Source organism: Leptodactylus fuscus, chromosome 2, assembly GCF_031893055.1.
Source record: "Leptodactylus fuscus isolate aLepFus1 chromosome 2, aLepFus1.hap2, whole genome shotgun sequence".
NCBI lineage: Eukaryota > Metazoa > Chordata > Amphibia > Anura > Leptodactylidae > Leptodactylus > Leptodactylus fuscus.
The window spans coordinates 56689415-56716125 of record NC_134266.1 but is presented as its reverse complement, the minus strand read 5'-3'; the positions used below and the strand labels follow the sequence as shown (position 1 = coordinate 56716125).

Genomic DNA, 26711 nt, shown 5'->3' with positions numbered 1-26711 from the left:
GCCACACTCCTGCATGATGTCACTCGCTTCATCTGCAACGCACAGTGTCTCGAATCCCCCACCTCCTTTACAAGGGGGCCCACTGAGGCTCTGTCGCCCAAGGGCCCATAAAAACCTGGAGCCGGCCCTGGATGGGTGTTATACAATTGTATCGATCTCCCAGTAGTATGTGCTCTTCTGTACAATTCAGGTTGATGGGATATCAAATACAAGCCAAAAGATACCTTCTGGTATCTAGTGGTCTATATTAGTCTATGGACATGTTAGTACTTGAAGAGACTTTCTGATATTACATCACATATGGTATTTTTTGCCTTCCCATTCACAGAAAAGATTTACTTACTCAATTTCCATGTCTTCATCTGAAAAAGAAAATATTAGTATAACATGAGATTTACACAAGGAATTATAGAAAATAAAAATAAAAGGAAAAGTCACACATCATGGCGGATGACATTATCTCGCATGACACAATATCATTCTACATAGATCACTCACATAGGTCATTATGTGGCGGCATTATAGCGATAAGACCACTCACAGGTCTACGGCACATAATTTAGGTCCCCATAGATCCCCATCACTGTAGATGGATGATAGGTCTGGGTCCTATAGCCTACAGCTATGAATGTGTAGGACAGGGGTAGGGAACCTTCGGCTCTCCAGTTGTTGCAAAACTACAACTCCCAGCATGCATACTTGATTTGCTGTTCTTGGAACTCCCATGGAAGTGAATGGAGCATGATGGGAGTTGCAGTTTCACAGCAGCTGGAGAGCCGAAGGTTCCCTACCCCTGGTGTAGCATATTATAGAAGTCTGCATTACTGACTCTAGTGTTATTTGTCTATCATTATACAGTCATTGACAATAGATCGGTATGACTACTCCATATTGACCAACTAGGAGCAGTGGCATAACGATAGCAGGGTCAAAAGGGGTCAAAGCCTGATTACCTGACCACTATACATATTGTTAACCAAGAAGTTTTTGAAGTAAAAGTGTTTGTTATTTTTAATCACTTTTCCTGGACCTCTGCTTATTATATTCTAAAGTCTGAAGCAACCACAGAGTATGGTAATAGCACCAGCTCTTGGGAGAATAATATAAAGTATGGCGGCTCATGAGAGCATGTAATGCTGTATAGGGCCACTGAGAGCATATAACACTGTGTAGGAGCCACTGTGGAGCATATTATACAGTCTGGTGCCCACTGCGGAACATATAATAGTGTGCGCTGTCACGAAGGAGAATATAATTCCATGTGGGGGCCACTGTGGAGCATATCATAATGGGTGGGGGCCACTATGGAGTATATAACTCTGTGTGGGGCCACTGTGGAGGCTATAATTGTATGTGGGGGCCACTGTGGAGCATATATTTCCATGTGGGGGCCACTGTGGAGCATATTATACTGTCCCAGTATTGATCACATGCCAGCCGCTTTGCTCTTCACTCACCATATTCTTGATAACTACATTTGTGGGTACTACAGCTGTATCTCATTCAAGTATCTGAGATATCACTGCAGTACCCATAATGTCACTATCAAGATACTATTTGTACCCACAAGACTTTAGCTATGTCACAGACTAGGAAGATGGTACAACATTCAAGGGATGCCAGATGTGGAAAGTATCAAGATAAATTGTTAGAATCGCAAAACTCACCCTGTATATCAGTCATTGCTGCCTGCAATAGTAAGTACAGAAGGTAAGTACAGTATAGAAATGTATAACTCACTACAGTATATTGTTATATAACAGTCTGTTTACCGGGATGTAACTTGGCGTCTGCAGCTCCTTGATATACTGAGATGCCGAAATGTGAACATGTAAGAAAATAGCATGACGTATTTGATCACATGATGGGAATTGTATCTAAAGCCAACATGTAGCTTAAGCCTAACATCTTTATAGCAAGTCACTTTGCACTGGGGGCTTTCATGGTTTTATTATGTAATACAGTACTGTGTGTGTGTGTGAATGAGGTCTTAGACCAGGCTGATGTTTGTGCTTACAATGTGGTTTTCTATCACTGTCTTATATAGATACATCACTGCTTAAAAGAAGAAATTCAGAGATAGAGCACATAACACACAGCACATGAGCCCGGCCATAGAGCACATAACACACAGCGCATGAGCCTGGCCATAGAGCACATAACACACAGCGCATGAGCCCGGCCAGAGCGCACATAACACACAGCGCATGAGCCTGGCCATAGAGCACATAACACACAGCGCATGTGCTTGTGTTCCCACTTTCGCAAGTCCACAGTAGCCGTTGCTAGCCTCCGAAGCCTCCAGCAACGCCCCCATCTGCCAGAACACCGGCTGATGTGCGACGTCCCCACACGCTGGAACTCGACGTACCACATGTTGAGTAGAGTGTGTGAGCAGCAGAGACCCTTGATGGAGTACCATCTACAAAACCCAAGGGTTCCTCAGAGTCAGCTCCCGCAGTTTCTGCACCATGAGTGGCAATGGATGGCAGACTTATACAAGATCTTGCGTGTCTTTGAGGAGTCAACCATGAGGGTCAGTTGTGATGACGCAATCTTGAGTGTCACAATCCCGCTCCTGTGTGTGATGCGAGAATCCCTCATCGCCATCAGGGATAACACATTGGACGCTGAGGAGTCAGGCATAGGTGCTGAAACATCCCAGCAGGATAGTCATGGCACACTCCTGTCCGCTTCACAGCGTACATTGAGGGAGGAGAAGGAGGAGGACGAAGTGGCAGATCTCATTGTCACACAGGAGGCTAGCAGGGAAGTTAATTGCATCCCATTGCTGCAGCGCGGTTGGGGCAAAATGGAGGAGGAGGAGGAAATGGAGAGTGACCATTCTGGTGGGGGCAGCCAAGTGACGCCAAGTAACACTCTGACACACATGGCTGAATACATGTTGGAGTGCTTTGCAACTGAGAAACGCATTGCCAAAATCCTGGAGAGCAACGACTACTGGATTTTTGTAATCCTCAATCCCCGGTATAAAAATTTTGTTTGTAATTTTATTCCGGTAGATGGGAGGGCCAGTCGCATGAGTGATTGCCACAAGCAACTGGTGCAAAATATGATGGAGATGTTTCCATCAACTGTCGTTGGCGGCACACAGGAGAGTTCCTTCAACAGGCGACAAACTGTCATCCGGGCCACACCTGGCAGAGGCACACTCTACAAGGTCTGGGACACGTTAATGGCACCCACTCGCCAAAGTACCACCACTGAGGGGCCTAGTGTCACCAGGAGGGATAAGTATAGGCATAAGTATAGGCGCATGTTGCAGGAGTACTTGGCTGACACCAGCCCTGTCCTCTCCGATCCCTCTGCGGCCTATACTTATTGAGTCTCCAAGTTGGATTTGTGGCTGGAACATGTGCTGTACGCATTGGAGGTCCTTTCCTGCCCTGCCGCCAGCGTGCTTTCCGAAAGGGTCTTCAGTGCTGCCGGTGGCATAATTACGGATAAGCGCAGCCGGCTGTCAGCTAACAGTGCTGACTGGCTGACGCTGATCAAAATGAACAGCCACTGGATAGACCCATCATTTTCATGTCCCCCGGTGTCAAGCACCCTGACATGAAGTTGCATGTGTGTGCTCACCCTCTCCAATTCCTCCTCCTCCTCATACTCCTCCACCATCAGTGCTGCACAATTCTGATCCTTCTAGGATGAATCCACCCTGATTCCCCTCAACTCTGCTGGCTAGAGTGTCAATCCACCCTGATTCCCCCAAACTCTGCTGATTAGAATCTCTACTCACTCCAAGGGGCAAAAGCACTGCTTTTTAAAGGCTCTACTCACTCCAAGGGCCCAAAACACTGCTGGTGCGAGGCTCTACTCACACCAAGGGCCATAAGCACTGTATTTTAAAGGCTCTACTCACTCCAAGGGCCAAAAAACTGCTTTTTAAAAGCTCTACTCACTCCAAGGGCCAAAAACACTGCTGTTTAAAGGCTCTACTCACTCTAAGGGCCAAAAACTAAATCTCTGCTGTTTAAAGGCTCTACTCACCCAAAGAACCAACAAATATCTGCTGGTGCAAGGTTGAACTAAATTAAAGGGCCTAAAACTCTGCAGGTAAAAGGCTGAAGTCACCTAAAGGGCCTCAATCTCTGCTGGTAGCTCAGCTTAAGGGCCTGTAACTTAAAGGGGCTCTATCAGCAAAATCATGCTGCTAGAGCCCTACATATGCGTGAATAGCCTTTAAAAAGGCTATTCAGGCACCGTAAAAGTTATATTAAACTACCCCCCCGTTTTAAAATAAAACCCTAAAAAAGAATATGATCTACTTACGCATCGTGCACGCTGGGCGGGCATTCAGGGTGTGTCTTCATCTTCTTCCATGCCTCTTCTTCCTCCGATGTCCTCCGGTCCCGTCTTCTTCCAGCGCTCGCGAGCGGACACTGATATAAAAAAAAACGGCCTGGGCGCATGCGCAGTAGCATGCGGCTTCTACTACAGCTACTGCGCATGCGCCCAGGCTATCAATGTCCGTTCGCAAGCGCTGGAGGAAGACGGGACCGGAGGACATCGGAGGAACAAGAGGCGTGGAAGAAGATTAAGACACACCCTGAATGCCCGCCCAGCGTGCACGATCCGTAAGTAGAGCACATTCTTTTTTAGGTTATTATTTTAAAACGGAGGGGGGGGGGGTAGTTTAACATAACTTTTACGGTGCCTGAATAGCTTTTTTAAAGGCTATCAACGCATATGTGGGGCTCTATCAGCATGATTTTGCTGATAGAGCCCCTTTAATTTGGAAGGGCTCATGTTAAGGGCTAGAGAAGTGAATTTTGGAAGGTCTTACCACATCACACACACACACACACATCCACAATGACAGGTCAGGGTGGGTACTGTTGGATTTCCCATTGCCTATTCCATCTGTGGTTGTCATGGGCAACATGATTTAAAGGCGTGCTTGATAATGTTTTTTGAGCTTAAATTTGGGTTTGTGTCCATCCATTTGGGGAGTAAAGAAGGTTTCCAGGTATTTACCCACTTTGATAGAGGTTTTTTTTAATGTGGAAAGTGTGTAGGTGTTAGGCTGTGATAGTGGGGTAATAGAGGGTCTTTGGTGTGTTAGATGCCCCCAGACATGCTTCCCCTGCTGTCCCAGTTGCATTTTAGAGGTGTTGGCATCATTTGCGGTTTAAAAGTGGACTTGGTGACCCTCCTGAAACGAAGCATTTTCTCCCATAGACTATAATGGGGTTCGATATTCGTTCGAATAGTCGATAATTGAGCGGCTATTCGAAACGGATAACGATCATTAAATATTTTACTGTTCGCTCATCTCTACTGTTTATCACATTATTAAAATTCTACTCCACCCCCATTCTCCCCAAATTCTGTACTGGATGGTCAATTCTGACTTACGTAATTGGGGTAGAATACTGGATGGTCCATGTCCACAGTGTGGATGGTTGAAATCCACTCAAACTATCCTCCGATTCCTCCTACTCAGTCGTATATCACACAGGTAAAAGAACAATAAACGCCTAAAAATAAGCAGAAGAAACATTACATGGAGGAAAATTATTGAAATTGGATGGGAAATAAAAATAGCCGGAGACAATGAAGGAGTGTACTTACAATCCAACCGCTCCTACTGAAACCCTCAAACCAGTGTCCGCTTGGTGGCTGCTTATACAGCCTTCCGCCATGATGTCATTACCAGACGATTCTGTGACACCTGAAGCTGCCGGGAATTCCATTTAAAGAGACAGTGTCCATATAAACCCAATATCACTGATATTATATATGACAAATTAGTAACTACAGGAAATGTAACTATAAATATTAATAAAAAATCATAAATAATCACATGTATATGTTTGTGCTCAACACATAACATCCATATTTGGGCTTGTTCACACGTGGGTGGTGGGGGTGGATTTTGACACAGAAAGTGACGTGGGAGCTGCATCACTCTCCGGTCAAAATCCGCCTGCCACAACCATCGCGGTCGTGGCTTTCCCCTCTGTAGCCGGCTCAAATGAATTAGCCGACACCGGAGGGTGCTGCCGCTAGGCATAAGCCTCGGCTCAGCACGCCGCGGCTTCCGCCTGAAGAAAGGTCATGTCGCTTCTTTTTTCTGCTAGCGGCGAAAATCTGCTAGCTGGAAAAAAAAAACAACTCACGGTCTACATAGACCACTATTGTAAAGGGGCGGATTTTGAAGTGAAATTGGCTGTCAAATCTGCCCCTTTGTTCATGTGTGAACGAGCCCTTACATAGTATGTGCTTACACGCTATGTAATGTAAATTATATGGAAATGGGTGCGTATAGATCAGACCTGGGCAATGTCCGGCCCGCGGGCCACATCCGGCCCTCTGACTGCTTCTATGTGGCCCGCATAGCTAGTAGAAGATTTTTTCAAGGACCTGTGATGATGTCATCACAGCCTATCACCAGGATAGGCTATGGCTCATTAATGGGCGGTCTGTGTGTTTGATGCAAGCTGCCGGCAATGGAGGCTGCTGGATGATAAAGAGAGAAGAGACAGCATGTGTGAGCAAGAGGGGGGAACTAGGGGCAGATGTAGGGGGGCAGTTAAACTTAATGCACATGGAGGCGGATATTAAACCATGGGGGGTAGCTGGAGGGGGACATGTCTTCCTCTAGTTGCCACCAGTTTAATGTCCCCCTCCAGCTGCCCCAGTTTAATGTCCCCTCTAGTTTCTGCTAGTTTATACTGGGACACCAGGAGAGGGACTTAATACTGTGGGACATTTGGAGGGAAACGTTATAATGTGGGGGTGTATAATGTTAGGGTGACTGTAGGAGGATTTTGCTTTGTGGGGCACATGGAAAAATGATTGAGAATGGGCGGAGTTAGCGGAGAAGTGGGTGGAGCTAAATTTGCAGCTGCGCGCATGGCCCTCTAGAACCGTTACAATTTCTCATGTGACCCCATGGGACAATTAATTGCCCACCCCTGGTATAGATCATACCAAAACGGAAAATTTTGTAAAAACATTTAGAAAATTTTCTAGAGGTTGGACCCAGTTTACAAGTTACCACCTCTCATGACAGCAGGGGTCCCATGTTCCCTGAATGCTGTACTTGGCTGTTCTCATGATCACTGGGGTCCAGTGAAAAAGTGAAAGATAATAGTGTGACCATTGTGGCCTAAGGCTAGGTTCACATCTACGTTCTGGTTTACATTTGGGCACCTCCCGAAAGGAAACCTAATCCGCTTAAGGAAGCGGTTACCATAGGAAACCTGAGGACCCCATATACTATAATGGGGCCGTGTGGTTTCTGCCCAAAAATGCAGAGAGGAATCCCCATATGGAAAGCCTTAGACATGCAGAATCCTTCCTTGACCCTTTTAATGGTGAATCTCCTTGGATACGTTCACATATATCATATGACATTTATAATAATGGAGGATAATGGGGCCAAACCATCATCTCTTCTTCTATTTCTCCAGAAGCGAGAGACTGGTGACACAGGCTTGGATGTTCACACAGAACTTTTTTTTTTTGTTATTCTGGGTGATTTATTTATTTTTTATTACAAATTAATAGATTAAGAGTGATGTAAAATGTATTTGACATTTTTCTCTCCCTTTCATTAGATATCTTGTGAAGTCCATTTCTTTTTGATGCCTGCCCATTGGAGGTTTAGTCAAGAGCGGATGTCACTTTGAGAAATCCCAAAAATTGTTTTGAATAAAAGATATAAAAAAAATAAAATTTCAATTTTTGCAGATCTGTCTAATAGTTAGTCATTGGGCTCAGTGTATAACTGCTCCAATTTTCAATGTCACAGTCTATAATGACCCTATTGTGCAGGAATAACCTCTGCATAGGTCTTACAGAACATCACCAGTCTTCGTCCATGTGGCTGCTGTAAAGCAGATGACTAAATGATGTTAAAAGCAGCTCAGGCAAAGTGACTGCCCCCATAATCATGTACAGAAAATAGAAAAGACCCCCCCCCCCAAAAAAAAAAAAACAACAAACAAACAAAAAAAAACACACCAAAAAACAGCAAAAAAAAAAAATCTGAAATTAATTGAATAAGATAAGATATATAGGAGATACATTCCCTTCAAGCACCATGTGGCCAAACTTTAGCTTGAGTATTTAGTATTCTTGTAGGGTTATGACAATTCGGCCACTAGAGGGTGCTTTAATACTATTATAAGGAACAATAAATTGTAGCCCTGGTATTCTTATTTATAAGATCTGACTTTTGTTCAGCCTTGGTGCATGCAAAGTAAAACATTTCTGCAAATCCGCTGTGAATCTGCAGCACATTTCATTTGTCTACATGGCGAGGTGATAAAACTCAGAATTGACATACTGCCAATTTAAAATCTACACAGAACTGTCCGGCTCTGAACAACTGAAGATTTTTTTGTGTACATATCTCCATGTAAAATCAGTATTATTTCTGTTATGTGACATTTACTGTACCCCTAATTGATCCGTATAGGTGAGGACATTTCCAGTAAGGCAGATTTATTAGGGCTGGGTTCACATTTGCATTTGAGACTCCATTGCAGAGACCGTCAAAACAAGGCAGAGAAAAAAAAACCTACACAAAGGACTTTTGTCTCTGCTGCTTTGTTTCCAACCAGCAGACACCTACCAGACCCCATTTTAGTCAATGAGGTCCGCCAGGCTCCGTTAGCAGTCTGACTCTCCATCGTTTGGGCCCCAGACGGACTCGAACAACAGAATCAGTGCTAGTGTGAACCTAGCCCGAGACTGGTGTTTTGTACGCTGATCTTAATAAAGGTTCTGACAGACTCCGGCTTCCTCATAAATCAAGAGCAATCCCGTACGAGAGAATGGAGATCTATGCCAGTTAGGAACTAGTGGACATTTCCATTGTAACTTATGCCATGAGTAATAATGAATATGTCGGGCCCAGGTGCCCCCACCCCAGGCCACACATGACACATTTGCACAATGTGACGCAGAACGTGGACTGGTGACACACGTCACATAAAGAATGGTCTTAAACTGAACGTGAACAACAATATTGTTCTCCTATACCAGAAAACTGGCACAGAGGGTTGATAAATCCCCCCCCCCTCCTGTGTCATGTATGTTTAGGATGAAAGTTTCCATCTTGGCCTGAAAACTTCTATCATGACATAGTGGGATATGAATGGGTCTCACATAATATAGGACATAATGACGGCCATCTTCTGCTCATTTCTCAGCAATTTGCTACAAGGCGTACTTCCAATGTTATAGAGTAGACCGGTTCCATCCCTGTATATACATAATGTTATAGAGTAGACCGGTTCCATTCCTGTATATACATAATATGTATTTTTCGGACTATAAGACGCACTGGACTATAAGACGCACCCAGGTTTTAGAGGAGAAAAATAGGGAATAAAAATTTTCAGGCAAAAAATGGTAAAATATTTAATGTATGGGAGTTGTAGTTTTGGAACAGCTGCAAGGCCACATTGACAGGTGACCCTGCAGCTGTACGGGGATGTATAGGGCGTTTTTTCTTTGTGGGGCCAGGTGTACTTTTTAGTTATACCATTTTGGGAAATGTTTATTGCTTAGATCACCTTTTATTTAATTCAGAGGCAAAACGGTGAGAAAAACCCGGCAGTTTAGCACTTTTGATTTTGACGTTCACTGTACATAAAAATATTAGTAGACCGGGCATTTTCAGACACAGGGATACCTAATGTATATGTTTCACAGTAATGTTATACTTTTATATGTATTCTAGGGAAAGGAGGTGAACTTTTATTTATTTTATTTTTTATTATATTTTTTTTTAAGTGTTGTTTTTTTTTTTTTTTTTTTTTTACTATTTTATTATCCCCCGCCTAGGGGGCTTGAACCTGCAATCATTTGATTGCAAGTCCCATAGACGGCAATACAAGTGAAGAGCTCAACGGAAAAATGGCCTAAGTCCAAAAATCAATATTGTGAGAAAAACGAAATTTAAAGTTTTAGCCTAAAGCAAACGGGCATTATTGTGGAATATATCTATCCAATGTAATCAGCTAATGAACACCGTTAATCCTAATCATAAATTGTATTATTTATTAAAAAAATTGCAGCTTCATGTATAAATATTATTTATTTAATATTATTAATTAATTACTACTACCGTATATACTCGAGTATAAGCCGAGTTTTTCAGCACAGTTTTTGTGCTGAAAAAGTGCTCCTCGGCTTATATTTGGGTCATTACGGTAATTTTCTGCTAGCAGGCCAAGATAGCAGACCCCGCCCCCCACCGCTCCATCACACGCCGGGTGACGTAGCCACGTAAACTCAGGTCCGCACCCGGCGTGTGGCTGCTTCCTGGCCTGCTAGCAGAAGTACCGTAAGTACTTCTGCAGATTTTAATGTACAGCATCGCCGCGCTCCTGGCAGGAGCGTGGGGATGCTGTGGGCCCCGGCACCCGCCCCGGTGTCTGGATGCCGGGTCCGGATGCCGGGCTGTAAACGTAATGGCGCCGCTCTGCAGAGCGGTCGCCATAGAAACCAGCACCTCCGCTGTAATGCTTACAGCAGAGATGCTGAAGCTTATGCCTGCGATCTCTGATTGTAGGCATAAGCTTCGGCATCTCCGCTGTAAGCGTTACAGCGGAGGTGCCCTCCGGAGATGTCCTCCCCCCTTAGGCCTGCCCCATACCTTTAAAGTTGCAGGCCGGCTCCTGCGCAGCGAGCTCGCAGGAGCCGACCTGTTCCGACGACAGCCGGGAGCCTAATGAAGGCTCCCAGGCCTGTCATCGCTTTATTACTATTACGGCTGGTCTATGACCAGCCGTAATAGTAATGTAGAGATTCTCCCATAGACGGCAATACACTTGTATTGCCGTCTATGGAACTTGCAATCAAATGACAGCAGGTTCAAGTCCCCCAGGGGGGCTAAAAAAAGTTTTAAAAAAATATAATAAAAAATAAAATAAATAAAAGTTAACAGCAGGTTCACACCAGCACCTGATCTCAGTTATGCAGGTTTCCGTTTTCTGTCAGCAGAAGACAGAAACCGACATTCAGTGTCTGTGGGTGAGCCGTCTGCTGCTGCCCATGGCGAAACCGGTTTGTTTTTTGTTTTTTACTGGACACAAAGTCCTGCATGTCCGACTAAAAAAAAAACAAAAAACGGTTTCAATGCGGAGAGCAGAAGACGCTCACCGGCGGACACTTTTCAAACCCATGAATATTTCTCGGGCAGGAAACGGAAACCTGCATAACTGAGATTGGGCGCTGGTGTGAACCTGCCCTCAAAGTAGAAAATGACTGTGAAACACATACACATTAGGTATCCCTGTGTCTGACAGTGCCCGGTCTACTGAATATAGGGGATCTGCAGTGCTTCTATTCCGTCGGGAAGGGGTTAATAGGAGCACTGCAGATACCCTATATTCAGCCAGGCTGAACTCCAAGTGGGGGTAAAAAACCCAGTCCTCAAGCTCAGGGAAGGGGCAGACAGACAACCAAAACACCCCCTACCCTTTCCCAGCACTTACTGCACCCAAGAACTCGGCCATTTTAATTTTTGAAATTTTCCAGTAGCTGCTGCATTTCCCCCTAGGCTTATACTCGAGTCAATAAGTTTTCCTAGTTTTTTGTGGTAAAATTAGGGGGGTCGGCTTATATTCGGGTCGGCTTATACTCGAGTATATACGGTATTATTAAACGATGAAGAATAATAATTACCTGCCTCCCTTTTCGGCGCTAAATATGTGCAAAAGTCGATTTAGAGCCTTTTAAACAATAAGACAAAGTTTTTACACTAATATGAACAACAGACCGGAAGTCACGATTTCAATGAAAAAATGACCAACGAGAGTGAAGTAAGTAAGTTTGTATTGGACTTAGGCCATTATTCCATTGAATGTAAATTCTTCTGCATTGAAATATATGTACTTAGGTCATTAATCCTAGGTACCTTGTAAACCCAATGCATAGAACGAGGTACAAAGAAGCTTTCTAGGTAATAATTTGAAATATGACAAAATGTGGACTTAGGCCATTTTTCCGTTGATCTCTTCAAGTGTATTGCCGTCTATGGGAGATTCTATACATTACTATCGCGGAGTGTCATAGACCAGCTGCGATAGTAATATATATCTATGACAGGCCTGGGAGCCTTCATTAGGCTCCCGGCTGTCATCGGAACAGGTCGGCTCCTGCGGCCTCGCCGTGCAGGAGCCGGCCTGCATCACTAAAGGTATGGGACCGGCCCCGGGGCTAACTAACTGCCGGGACCTGTGGAGGAGGAGCGGATTTGCAGCATGGCCTCGCTACTGCCACCGCTGGTGTTCTTCAGCGGCAGGAGCGTGGCAATCTGCAGGCCCCGGCAGCTAAGACAGTCCCCGGCATCTGCTGTAATAGACCGGCGGATGCCGGGGAGTGTCTTAGCTGCCGGGGCCTGCAGATTGTCACGCTCCTGCCGCTGAAGAAAACCAGCGGTGGCAGTAGCGCGGCCATGCTGCAAATCCGCTTCTTCCCCCCACATTCGGACTATAAGACGCACCCTCATTTTCCTCCGAAATTTTGGGGAAAAAAGTGCGTCTTATAGTCCGAAAAATACGGTACATAATGTTATAGAGTAGACCGGTTCCATCCCTGTATATACATAATGTTATAGAGTAGACCGGTTAAATTCCTGTATATACATAATGTTATAGAGTAGACCGGTTCCATTCCTGTATATACATAATGTTATAGAGTAGACCGGTTCCATCCCTGTATATACATAATGTTATAGAGTGGATTGGTTCCATTCCTGTATATACATAATGTTATAGAGTAGACCAGTTCCATTCCTGTATATACCTAATGTTATAGAGTAGACCGGTTCCATCCCTGTATATACATAATATTATAGAGTGGATTGGTTCCATTCCTGTATATACATAATGTTATAGAGTGGATTGGTTCCATTCCTGTATATACCTAATGTTATAGAGTGGATTGGTTCCATTCCTGTATATATATAATGTTATAGAGTAGACTGGTTCCATTCCTGTATATACACAATGTTATAGAGTAGACCGGTTCCATTCCTGTATATACATAATGTTATAGAGTAGACCGGTTCCATCCCTGTATATACTTAATGTTATACAGTAGACCGGTTCCATTCCTGTATATACATAATGTTATAGAGTGGATTGGTTCCATTCCTGTATATACATAATGTTATAGAGTGGACCGGTTCCATTCCTGTATATACCTAATGTTATAGAGTAGACCGGCTCCATTCCTGTATATACATAATGTTATAGAGTGGACTGGTTCCATTCCTGTATATACATAATGTTATAGAGTAGACCGGTTCCATTCCTGTATATACATAATGTTATAGAGTGGACCGGTTCCATTCCTGTATATACCTAATGTTATAGAGTAGACCGGCTCCATTCCTGTATATACATAATGTTATAGAGTGGACTGGTTCCATTCCTGTATATACATAATGTTATAGAGTGGACCGGTTCCATTCCTGTATATACAGTCATGGCCAAAAGTTTTGAGAATGACACAAATATTACATTTTCACATGATCTGCTGCCCTCCGGTTTTTATGTGTGTTTGTCAGATGTTTTTATCACATACAGAAATATAATTGCAATCATATTATGAGTAACAAAAGCTTATATTGACAGTTAGAATGAGTTAATGCAGCAAGTCAATATTTGCAGTGTTGACCCTTCTTCTTCAGGACCTCTGCAATTCTCCCTGGCATGCTCTCAATCAACTTCTGGACCAAATCCTGACTGATAGCAGTCCATTCTTGCACAATCAATGCTTGCATTTTGTCAGAATTTGTAGGTTTTTGTTTGTCCACCCGTCTCTTGATGATTGACCACAAGTTCTCAATGGGATTAAGATCTGGGGAGTTTCCAGGCCATGGACCCAAAATCTCTGTTTTGTTCCCTGAGCCATTTAGTTATCACCTTTGCTTTATGGCAAGGTGCTCCATCATGCTGGAAAAGGCATTGTTGATGGCCAAACTGCTCTTGGACGGTTGGGAGAAGTTGATCTTGGAGGACATTCTGGTACCATTCTTTATTCATGGCTGTGTTTTTAGGCAAGACTGTGAGAGAGCCGATTCCCTTGGCTGAGAAGCAACCCCACACATGAATGGTTTCAGGATGCTTTACAGTTGGCATGAGACAAGACTGGTGGTAACGCTCACCTCGTCTTCTCCGAATAAGCTGTTTTCCAGATGTCCCAAACAATCGAAAAGGGGATTTATCAGAGAAAATGACTTTACCCCAGTCCTCAGCAGTCCACTCCCTGTACCTTTTGCAGAATATCAGTCTGTCCCTGATTTTTTTTTCTGAAGAGAAGTGGCTTCTTTGCTGCCCTCCTTGAGACCAGGCCTTGCTCCAAGAGTCTCCGCCTCACAGTGCGTGCAGATGTACTAACACTTGCCCGCTGCCATTCCTGAGCAAGCTCTGCACTGCTGGTAGCCCGATCCCGCAGCAGAAACACTTTTAAGAGATGGCCCTGGCGCTTGCTGGTCTTTCTTGGGTGCCTTGGAGCCTTTTTGCCAACAATGGAACCTCTCTCCTTGAAGTTCTTGATGATGCGATAGATTGGTGACTGAGGTGCAATCTTTCTAGCTGCGATACTCTTCCCTGTTAGGCCATTTTTGTGCAGTGCAATGATGACTGCATGTGTTACTTTAGAGATAACCATGGTTAACAGAAGAGAAACAATGATGCCAAGCACCAGCCTCCTTTTAAAGTGTCCAGTGGTGTAATTCTTACTTAATCATGACAGATTGATCTCCAGCCCTGTCCTCATCAACACCCACACCTGTGTTAATGGAGCAATCACTGAAACGATGTTAGCTGTTCCTTTTAAGGCTGGGCTGCAATGATGTTGAAATGTGTTTTAGGGGATAAAGCTCATTTTCTAGGCAAATATTGACTTTGCAAGTAATTGCTGTTCAGCTGATCATTCTTTATAACATTCTGGAGTATATGCAAATTGTCATTAGGAAAACTGAAGCAGTAGACTTTGTAAAAATTAATATTTGTATCATTCTCAAAACTTTTGCCCATGACTGTACATAAACACTTGGAAGAGGCAAAAATGATGGTTATGAAAAGGCTTTAATGTACAAAGGCACAAAATCAGAAATGGAAAGCACAAGAAAATGTTATAAAAGCACGGTATCCAACATCCCAAAACTAAAGAGCAAATCATACAAGAAGAATAAGGCGCCTCTAACAATAAGGGCTCATGCACACCGCCATATTGTAGTGCACATAGCTCCGCCATCTCCATAAAGCCCTTACACAACAGTCAATTCAGTAATAAGTCCTTATTCACATACAAAAATAAATATACGCTCATTCCACTATAGACTACAGATATATCCTGTTCATTCCAGGTCTATCTAACACAGGAAAAGTATTATATATCTGATTCTATGGAATATATATTCATTCCATTATACACTACAGATATATTCTGTTCATTCCAGGTCTATCTAGCACTGTTTGTATCGAATATATGTTCATTGCACTATAGAGTTCAGATATATCCTGTTTATTCCAGGTCTATGAAACTTATAAAATCTGTCCCCATTGGTAATAATGTTCATTTTTTTTTTTTATTATGTCCTAGATTTTGTTGCTGTGCAGACCTCACCTTATGGAGATCTAACTGCTGGTCTGAGGACACAATAAGGGACCAATAAAGCGCCTGCATTATACCCATCTAACTATATAGAAGAAAGCAGAGGGCTATGGTGTGTGGTTGTATAACGATGTAAGCTGCGCTCCATGCCTTGTGTCAGGTCCAGTAGACAGCCTGTAATGCTGCACAGGGGCTCTGCTATAAGCTATGCAGCCCCGCACTGACACCTATACACCATGTATACACTATCTCCTATATATAGAGCAGGGGTAGGGAACCTTCGGCTCTCCAGCTGCTGTGAAACTACAACTCCCAACATGCTCCATTCACTTCCATGGGAGTTCCAAGAACAGCAGAGCAAGTGTGCATGCTGGGAGTTGTAGTTGTGCAACAGCTGGAGTGCCATACGTTCCCTACCCCTGATATAGAGCATATACTATCACTCCTCCTCCTCCTCCTCCATAGACCTCCTGCTCCCTGGCAGACGCTTCCTCAGTGTGCAGTCACGTGGTACACGGCACCTGCTGGTCATGTGATCGTGACGTCATCAAGGTCCTTGCAGGCAATGTGAGCAGTCAGTACAGAGCGAGGGGACGGCTGTGGTGAGTGTCAGTGCGGGAGCATGTGTCACTGCTGCGGTACCGCATTCATATTATTGCTGATAGGATTCTATGTTGGGAATAGATTAGATTTTGACTTCGATTTTTCTGGTTAGTGAATGGCAGAGTCTGGGCTCATATGTGTACATGTACCTATACTATATGTATGCTTGTTGTGTTTGTATAAAATACTGTATACTTACATTAACGTGTGTGTGTATATGTGTGTATCTCATTCTCGCTCTATATGTATATATAGTTATTGGTTGAGTTTGTGTATATATTTCTGTGAGTGTAGATATGTTGTATGTGTATTTATATGTATGTTTTCTGTGTGCGTGTGTGTGTGTATGTGTATATATATATATATATATATATATATATATATATATATATATATATATATCACAATATGTATTGATGTTGTGTGAGACCCCCTAGGAGTCACTAGGTAATATGGTAGATGTCGTATTGATATCTATATAATGACATATAGCACTGATGAGATTTATGCTCTCAGCACATCTAGTACATTTAATAATAATAATACGTTTTATTTATATAGCGCCAACATATTCCGCAGCGCTGTACAATTTGTAGGGTTCAAATACAGACAGATACTTTACAAAGAAAGTCATTTCACACAATGGGACTGAGGGCCCTGCTCGCAAGAGCTTACAATCTATGAGGTAGAGGGGGTGACACAAGAGGTAGCAGGGGCGGCATTACTTATGCAGAGGTCAGACAATGTTGTAATAGAGGTGACTGTCATTACACAAACATAAAACTGTATGAGCCGTCACCAATCGTGTCCTTTAACATGTGGATGGAGCTTGGACCTATAAAGTTATCCTGAAATGGCATCATATCATGCGGGGACAGAGGAGGGTTACATTTTGGGGATTCTAATTATAGTATGGAAGGGTGTACATTAGGAATTGTGATAGGCCTTCCACTTCTCTGGATAGAGCATTCCAGAGAAGTGGTGCAGCTCGGGAGAAGTCTTGTATACGAGCGTGGGAGGTTCTGATAATAGAGGATGTAAGTATTAGGTCATCGAGTGAATGGAGAACACGGGTTGGGCGGTAGAAAGAGATGAGGGAGGAAATGTAGGGAGGTGCAGCATTATGGAGAGCCTTGTGGATGAGGGTGATAACTTTATTTATATATATATATATATATATATATATATATATATATAAAGAGAGAAGTCACCATTGGATTTAGCCATTAGGAGATCATTGGAGAAATTTACCTCAGTTCTCTGCACCAAAATTGCTTCCCGAATAAAGTTAGGCCAAGTCTTCTCTAATATGATTCCTGCTATGTCAGTTTCTGGTGCCTTCACTATGGTGACCGTTCTGCAGTGATGTCACCAAATATAGAGGTGTCACAGTGACATGGCCTCCTAATGTAACCCCATTAAGAGGCCATGTCACAGTGACACTTCTATATGTGGTGACATCACTGGAGTACGGTCACCATAGTGAAGGCACCTCATTGACATGTTGCCCTAACACTTACTGATATAATCCAACAATGTTGCTTTGCTGTGTTTTTGCAAACCTTTGCATTGGAAGCTTCATTAAGACGTTTTGTCTCAGATTCTGGTAAATCTGCTGATCAGAATAACCCGTTTGCTGTCCTGTTTTGTCCAGCAAAAGTTCGAGTCGCGTAACCGGACATACGGTATTATTTGTGATTCGGGTCTGTTAGATGGCTATTAAATCTGTCATGTGACCAATCTGGTGCATGCGTCACTTTCATAATTCTTCTCCTATAACCAAGCAGCCCCATGGAAAAAAAAAAAAGGGATGTGTGAACAAGACACATGTGGCCCCATCATACAACAGATACCAGTGACCCCTGATGGAGGTCATTGACAAGCTGCGGTCACCTCTTTTTCATTCCTATTAGGGGGAGTTTACACAATATCACAGGTTAAGGGGGAGTTCACACGGAGTAACGTGCCGCGTGATGTGGCACGTATACGCCGTGTGAGACTTTACGGGCCGTATACCCTCCCATTGATTTCAATGGGAGCCGGGATCGTATACGCGGCGTTATTTTGTGGCCGTGATTTTGCGGCCGCAAAATCACAGCCGCAAAATAGCGCCGCGTATACGATCCCAGCTCCCATTGAAATCAATGGGAAGGTATACGGCCCATAAAGTCTCACACCGTATACGTGCCACATCACGCGGCACGTTACTCCGTGTGAACTCCCCCTTAACCTGTGATATTGTGCAGCTTGCTGAATCTTTTTATGGAGCATTTGACACAGATGTGAATACGTAGTTGGGTCTGTTGTATTCTCTGTCACAGTGATAGCAAGAACAGCACCGCCTACTAACAAAACTGCCTCCAGTAGAAGTGTGAACAGTGGTTTAGGCTTTGCCATGAACACACAGCCTGTAAAGTAGCACAAAAAGTGTAACAGACCAGTAGGTGCTCTCTTATATACTGTATTCTCTTCTAGTAAAAATGGCTCTAGTATGCTAGCCTACAGCCATGACCATGTAATGGAACGTGCCTCAGATTTCTGATTAAAGCCTCATTCACAGACAGCCCCCCACCCTGCGCATTTGTGGGTGGTGTGCTATCCGTGGTTGATCTACTTTTTATATCTTTGAAAAGAAGATCAACTTTTATTTGTTTCATCTCCTATTCTCTGTATGGCTCTGGGTCCATGAAAAATGTATGTCTCATAAATGTTGTCCATTTTGTTTCATGGGCCTATAGACTTTCATCTATGTGATGAATTTGTAGAGCGTCAATTAAAAAAAAAAAAAAAAAAAAAAGGTTGGCTTTCCTACACCTACACTGATTGGCTATTCTGCAGCAATGTCCGGCACTCCCATTGAACGGAGCAGTGTGCGTGGTGCCAGACCAGTATACCATTTAAAGTCCCTTGTTCTCCTGATCAGTGAAGATCTCAGTAGTCAGACCCCCAGCAAGATATCCCCTGTCCTATGGCTACGAGATACCTTGCTTTGATAGGACAACCCAACACCGAAGTAATACCAATGGCCTATTGTTAGGATAGGTTATCCAGATCGGACCAGTGGGGGTTCAATGTTTAAAGTTGCCTGTGCTCATCCTTATTCTTTACCTCGGAAATTTCTGTGAAAGAAGTTGTCTCTAATAGAGCCTCTGGACATCACAGACCTTATTTACAAGGAGGATTACGTATCTGAGTATCCGCCGTGTAATACCTCTATAGTGGCCACTGCAGAGAACATGCCTGGATACCCACCCAGCAAAGTGAGCTGATGCTTCTAGGGGGCTACAATCTAAAAAGGATAGTTTTTTGGTGAGAAAAATGTAAACGTTTCCTAATATATTCAGTAGGTCATGTAATTTTCAAACAGAGTCACCCTTTCAGGGTTTCTCATTAAAACCATTTATCCCCTAAATAAATATTTGATGGCTTGGGGTCTGACAGTGATCATGAGAATGGGGTCTGAAGACTCCCCCGTGTGCTCCATGCAGATAGAGCGTTGGAGTGCAAGCATGGCCACTGCTTCCATTACTTCTATAGGATTGGCTATCTTCAGTAAATGCATAGAAGTGAATGGAGAATACAGAACACACACGGACACTTGCTGGCCTCATTTCTCCTGATCGATTGGGGTCCCAGCAGTCAGACCTGCTGATAAGTATCTACACGGGGAAAACACCTTTTGATTTTCATGTGGCGTTTGTTAACAATCCGCACTTTAGTACCAGTGACTTCTCTTCCCATTCACTAGTTCAATGAGATATATATATTACTTCATTGTGTAAATGATCTTTTTTGCCTATTTGACAAGTATCCTGAAAAGTCAGCTAAGAGATGTTTCCTCAGTGATTGTACAATGATGCCTGCCGATTGCATTGGTTAATATGTAAATGTTTGGATTGCAGATAGATTATACTTTCTCAGGCTAACAATCCCTCTTTTTTTCTGGACATGCATCAGATTTTCTGAACAGTCCTGATCAAAGTCTGATCTCGATTGCTAAACTACAGACAGGTTATGTCAATAACCTACATTCATCTTTTCACCTCAGCTCCATGATATTAAAGGACCAGGCGTGCTATGGGTTTTAGGGCAGTTTCATGGGTGGATAGTCCTATCTATTTTATTTGCAATAGTTAATGTGCCGTGTACCTACTTTTTAATATCATTTTTTTTTAAAAATTGCAAAGATTTTAAGCCAAAAAAAAAAATAAAAATTTCTCTGAAGCCTGCATATGTTTTTCATACATTGCAGGCACCTCTATCCTGTTTTCAGGGAAATCCATCAGACCTGTTCAGTCTGTCACACTTTTCTAGGCAGTATAAGGCTGGAGATCTAAAAGCAGCTAATAAATCACACTAGAAAAAAAACTGATATATTACGTTATCTAAAGATTTAGAATAATTTAGTTTGGGACCAGAAAATCCCATCCCAGAAAATCAACCTTTGCAATCTAAATCAGTGGAGGACTGACCCCCAGCACCCACACCATCAGCCACTCTCAGCTCAGTGTGTAAAGTCAGATGGAGCCTTCTCTGTTCACTGTGCCTTTGTATCAGCTCTTCCAGTAAATAAGTCCAGGGTTTTACCGTCCTATTGAATGCTGTGAAAACCACTATACTATTCTTTTAAAAAGTTGGGCTATTCTTGCCACACTTGTAACAGCAGATTGATGCTAGGACAGATCCTATCCTGCCTGCCCTTTAATCTACTTTCCTGTATGAATGGCAACAATGCTCGCCGACCGCTCAGTGCCGTTCACACAGGAGACTGTAATGATCGTGGTGAAAGTCAGCTCATTCTTTTCCTGATGGCTTCTCTAATGCAACAGGCTAATGTAATATACAGAACTAGTCTAGATTGGGATTGAATGTATATTTTGGTCAGGGACAGTTGGGAATTGGCCATATAATTCTGTCTGTCCCAGATATTTTTAAAGGGATATCAGAGAAGTGTTATTAAACTGTTCAGTTAGGCAGTAAATCTGACTATATAGTGTGAACACAAATTATTAGTCATCTGCAGCCGTGATGGTGGTGACCTATCCTAAGGATAGGCCATCAATATCGAATTTAGAGAACAGCACTGCAGTATCCTCTATGGCCACTCTCCTGTGGATAGCGCTGTGCTTTTCCTCCAACTGCCGATAGCGGAAAAAAAAAGCGAGCTGCCCTTTCTTCAGGCGGATTCCGCAGCTCGCTGAGCCATGGCTTCCACCTGGCAGCCGCAACCTCCGGCGTCAGCCCATTCATTTGAGCTGACTCCGGGGTGGGGGAAGCCGTGACCGCGACATTGTGGCAGGCGGGTTTTGACCATATTTTGACTTGGCTCCCCAAGTCAAAATATGGTCAAAATCCGCCACACCGCCCCCCGTGTGAATGAGCCCTTATAGCTTTATGTACTTAGAAATGTATAGCCTCTGAGAAAAAAATTTTGGTGGGAAGGACATGTCATGATGGAGTTTATCACCACAATCCAAAAGATCAGCATTGCAGGTCAGCTTATTGTGACGTACTTGAGGAAGGCCTATAAGTATAAAATTAATAAATGATTAAATAAAACTGAAAATATAGTTTAAAAAAGTAAGGGCTAGTTCACACGGGTTCTGCGTGTGCACATTCTGTTGCAACTTTTTGCTCCGGATTAGGCCCAAATGAATGGTCCTAGTCCGGAGGGTGGTGTCGCGGGGCTATATCAGCTGCGGAATCCGCCTGAAGAAAGGGCAGCTCACTTCTTTTTTCTGCGAGCGGGAACAAACCGCTCGCAGAAAAAGGAAATGACCGGCTCCCATTGATTACAATGGGAGGCGGACGGATTTTGATGCGGATTCCTCGTCAAAATCCTGACCATTTTGCCCCCTTGTGAACTAGCCTTAAGTGCGTGCGTGCGTATATATTAGATTTATAGATATTAGTATATGTTGTTTGTGCGTATATAAAAATACTGTGCATGTGTATACAATTTATTTTCCCTAAATTTCAGTTGTTTCACAACACGTTACATATGACGTTTCATCCATTTTATATACTTTAGATTAGAAAGATGCTGCTGAATCCAGTCATTTCAAAACTGGCAGGAAAGAGGGTTGTGTTGGCCAGCGCATCTCCTCGGAGGCAAGATATCCTTTCCAATGTGGTAAGAATCTGGGATAGATATTCTATCTATCTATCTATCTATCTATCTATCTATCTATCTATCTATCTATCTATCTATCCACAACTCAACAGGTGACACACATACCACGTTCACATCATACTCGCATTCATTTTAATGTATTATGTTAATTAAGTAATTTCACCTCCTGTGCCATACATGATTTGTGTTTTTGCGGCCCAAATTCTACTTCTTAATGGAAGGAAATTTAAATAAAGATATATTTGGCTATATTGTAACTTTTTAACATCTCTGTGTATGGAACTATGTACAACAAAACTTCTTCAGTAGCCGGTACTCTGTAGGGTAGAGAGTAGCAACAGGCATGGGCGGCTGGCACTGCAGGGGCTCTGCAAAAGTGGCATGATGTCTGAAAACCAAACTGTGCTCCAAAATCCAAAGTAGCGCTCCTTCCCTTCTGTGCTCAAACAGTAGTTTATACCCAAATATGTACACCAGTGTCATACATGTGGGCATAAACTGTTGTTTGGACACACAGCAGGGCGTAGATGTGAAGGGGCGCTGTGTGCTTTTGGAGCGCAGATTTAGATTCTTGCTTTTTGGGCTCCATGTCACGTTTGCAGAGACCATAAAATTGCGCTTACAAAAAGGGGAACTCCAATTTATTGGCACCTCCATGGCTCTGTATAAACAATATGGTGTCCAGAAAGTGCCTCTAAGCAGCAGTTGTCGCCCATATTTTCAACTTTTTTGTTACCCGGGATAGCCCACTTAAGCCCCCTTTCAGATGCATTTTCTCCTTTTAACCCTTTGTGAATGTGTTCATTTTAGGGCTAAATTAATGTATTATTGAAAAAAAAAAAATGAAATGTCTAAATTTCACCTTCATGTTCTTTAAATTCCAGTGAAATTAACAAACTTCCGAAATGCTGTTTTGAATTATTTGAGTGGTGCAGTTTTGAAAATGTAAATTTTGTAATGTAATTTATGGGGGGGAGGGGGGGGGGGGTTCTGATATATGTGTCTTTATAGTGATTGCTAAGAAATTATTTTGGGAAATTTTCTTGTAAATTTGGAAAATTGCTGTTACACTTGTAAGTTTCTAATGTCCAAAATAAATTAGCGGACGACTAAAAGATGATGCCAGTATGAGGCAGAGACATGGTAGATACTATTTATTAATGTATTTGGGTGGTATGACTATTTGACTGATAAGCAGAGCATTTCACATTTTGAAAATAGCGATTTTATTTTATTTATTTTTTTTTAATTTCCTATTTTTATAAATAAATACAAAAATACTGATCAATGTTTACCAGGAAGCACTACGTGTCATGAAAAAACAATCTCAAAATCACTTGTGTAAGTTATAGCGTCTCAAAGTTATTGCTATATCAATTGACACGTTGGTTTTGAAAAATGAGGCCTGATCCTTAATGCACTTTTGGGCTGCGTCATAAAGGGGGTTAAATGTGATTCTCAAACTTAAATATGTTGGGGCCATTGACATGGAATGTGAATTTAATTTTTTTTTATTTCAACTCTTAGGGCCTTCGTTTTGAAGTCGTTCCATCTTGGTTCAAGGAGACCCTTGACAAGTCCTTATTTTCTTCTCCATATGAATATGCTGTTGAAACCGCTAAACAAAAGGCCCTGGAAGTCGCCAGGAGAATGCATGTGGTTAGTTTGATCTGTTTATTGCATACTTCATTGTATACTAGAATGCAAAAACAATGAAATTTATTGAAGTAAGTGCAAAAGAAAGTAAAGGAGTTGCCCCTTTAGACCAGTCAGATTGCTGCTTGAATTTTTCTGGGTATGCTGTAACTATTCGATAAGTGGGGGTCTCTGAGCATAATGCTACTAGAGCACAGTGGAGAGACTACTAGCTACCATTATACTAGCTGTGCTACAAAGCTGTAGATTCAGCTATGTGCACAACACATTTGGGCTGTAGATTTGGCAGCACCTTAGGAAACATTTTCCTGAATGCATGTCTGTGCTTTTGTATAGATCTGTCATCGACATGCGTTGAAAAACGTATTTTTAGTATGAAGTTTTATTTAAATGTTTACACTTCTTAGTAAAATTGAGACAAATGTATACAAGCCAAATGTACATCAAAAGGGAATTCTATGGGCACAGTAGTTGTTTTATTTTGGGCAACATTTCAGGTGTGTACTTCAAATGTACAGCAGAGCCCAAATGTAGGAACTTTGTCTAAAATAAATTATGGGAAGAATATGCAAATCTGACTTCCATGATGTAATTAGTCATGCACACCATAGTCATGCACACCAATAGAGGGCGCTCACTGAGGATGTGCAAGTCTATCTTCCAGGCTGCGCTGATGAAGTCCAACCAGACAGAAACGGTGCCGTCTGTAGCTGAGAAATTGATTTGGTTACAACCCCGCATTATGCAGTAAAGACTTCTGGGAAAATCGGGCATGATGTTCAGGGTGCTTCCCATAGAGGGCGGCATAACAGAGGCACTGTCTCCCTGTTTACATCTTGGGAGACATATTTGCATATTCTTCCCATGATGTAATTAGGAAGACTGACCCTTTTTTTGCAATGGTGTTGGGATTTTACCAGATACAGTCTCTCAGCCAAGGACCGCTGTTTTGATGTTATTGCATCTCGTCAGCTTGGCGCAGGGAGGACTGATTTGGCAGAGGTGAGAGGCTTAGACAGGGTTAGGGGGATATCGTCACTCCATAGGGAGAGACCACCATTTAGGTGTGTGGAGTATTATTAAGCCATTAGCACTCCACTGTGCAAGGGAACATGTGCCGCCTGTGTACTGGCTATGGTCCTGCGGCACCTTTCATTAAATGAATAGGAGCTGTGCAAGCAAGGGCCGCAAAATAGGGCAGGAATAGGACCTGTTCTATATTTTGCAGCCCGGATTGTCATCCCGCACACGTGACCATGTTATTCACAGTCATGTGTACAGGCCCATAGAAATGAATGGGTCAGTGTGCTATCCGGGAAATACACAGATGGCACACTGATCATGGCCACAGTCTGGAAGGGGTCTTAGAGGCAGACTTCAGGCAGTGGACAAAATCTTAAAGAAAGGGAGACACCTAGTAGCAGTGACCATTTAGCATACCCAGTTAATGAGAGGATTATTTTTTAACAAAAATATTTGTGTATTTGCTTCTGAATAAACAGTAAGATTGGGTTCACATTTGTCAGAGTTTCCATTCGGTGACTCCATCGCAGTCTCTGTCTAAAATTGCTGGACAAAATAGTGTTAACCCTATCATCAGATCAGTTTTGCTGCTTTATTAACATCTCACTTCGCTATTGGGAGCTCAGCAGAATTTAGCTTTAATACTTTTTTTTTTCTTTTGTCTTTAGAAGCACCTAAAAACTCCCGATATAGTCATTGGAGCCGACACAATAGTGGTAAGTAAGACTAAAGTAAGCGGAAACTTTAATAAGCATCTATTTATTTATTTAAAAGCATTTCACAAAAATATTCTGCTATTTGGAGTTTACCATAAAATTCCTAAATTCCCAGACTACCCTTAAAGAGATTCTATCATAAAAAAAAAACGTTTTTAAACCAAAAGCTTTAGAATTTTAGAAAGGCTATTCATCTCTTACTGACTAGGGGATCTTTATGACCAGATGGGGAATGGAATCAGTGGGGGGGGGTGATTTATGTCACCTGGGTTTGTCTTGTACAATCTTCAAAGGATGGCAAGAAGGACAAATATACATGAATCTTTCTGCACAGCCCCTACAGGTGAGGTGGGTGAATTAGGAAAAAAAAGCTACATACTAACATTCATGGGACTGTCTCCTATTAATCTACTGTCCAGTTTCCGGCAAATAGAACATTGACCCATAAATGCGGCTCTGAAACCCTGAGTCTTGTGATAACTTCACAAAACTTGGGTTTGAAAAGATTGCATGCAGAAGACGGAAACCTGTCAGACAGAGTCTGGCCGTGAGCGCCAGTGAGCGTTTTATGCTCTCCAAGGCGAAACCATTTTTTTTTTTTTTTTAACCGGTTAAGGACCGCTGGCCGTAAAATTACGGCCAGTGATCCTGGTACCTAAAGACCGGCCGATTGTAAAAATACGGCCGGTCTTTAGACTCTATTTTAGAGGGGATCGCGCGTCCCCCCGGCGACAGTCCCGCCCCCACTACCGGCGCGGGACTTGGTGAACATGCCGGGGACCGATCTGATTGGTCCCCGGTCATGTGATCGCTGTGACAGCAAGTCACAGCGATCCGTTCTATTTACAGTAGTGACGGCTGCTTCTAAGTCTCCTCCTTCTCCTCTTCTTCTTACACTTAGTTTCTTTTGTGAGGAGAAGAGAAGAAGAAGCGATATCTTAGAGCAGCAGCTGTCACAAAGCACTATACTT

General features: G+C 42.8%; 1 protein-coding gene across 2 annotated transcripts in view; it reads left to right on the top strand.

The window, feature by feature from the left end:
- Positions 1–26711, top strand: part of ASMTL (acetylserotonin O-methyltransferase like) — a 155836-nt gene that overhangs the window by 101725 nt on the left and 27400 nt on the right. Inside the window, exons 1-4 of one of the 2 annotated variants that reach the window (XM_075263843.1) lie at positions 16183–16211; positions 22244–22345; positions 23873–24004; positions 25693–25740. In XM_075263843.1, coding sequence (XP_075119944.1) covers positions 22253–22345; positions 23873–24004; positions 25693–25740 — 273 coding nt within the window. In that variant the 5' untranslated portion in view covers positions 16183–16211; positions 22244–22252. Of the gene's footprint in view, positions 1–16182; positions 16212–22243; positions 22346–23872; positions 24005–25692; positions 25741–26711 lie in introns of those variants that run through there. The other variant, XM_075263844.1, reaches the window with a different exon arrangement.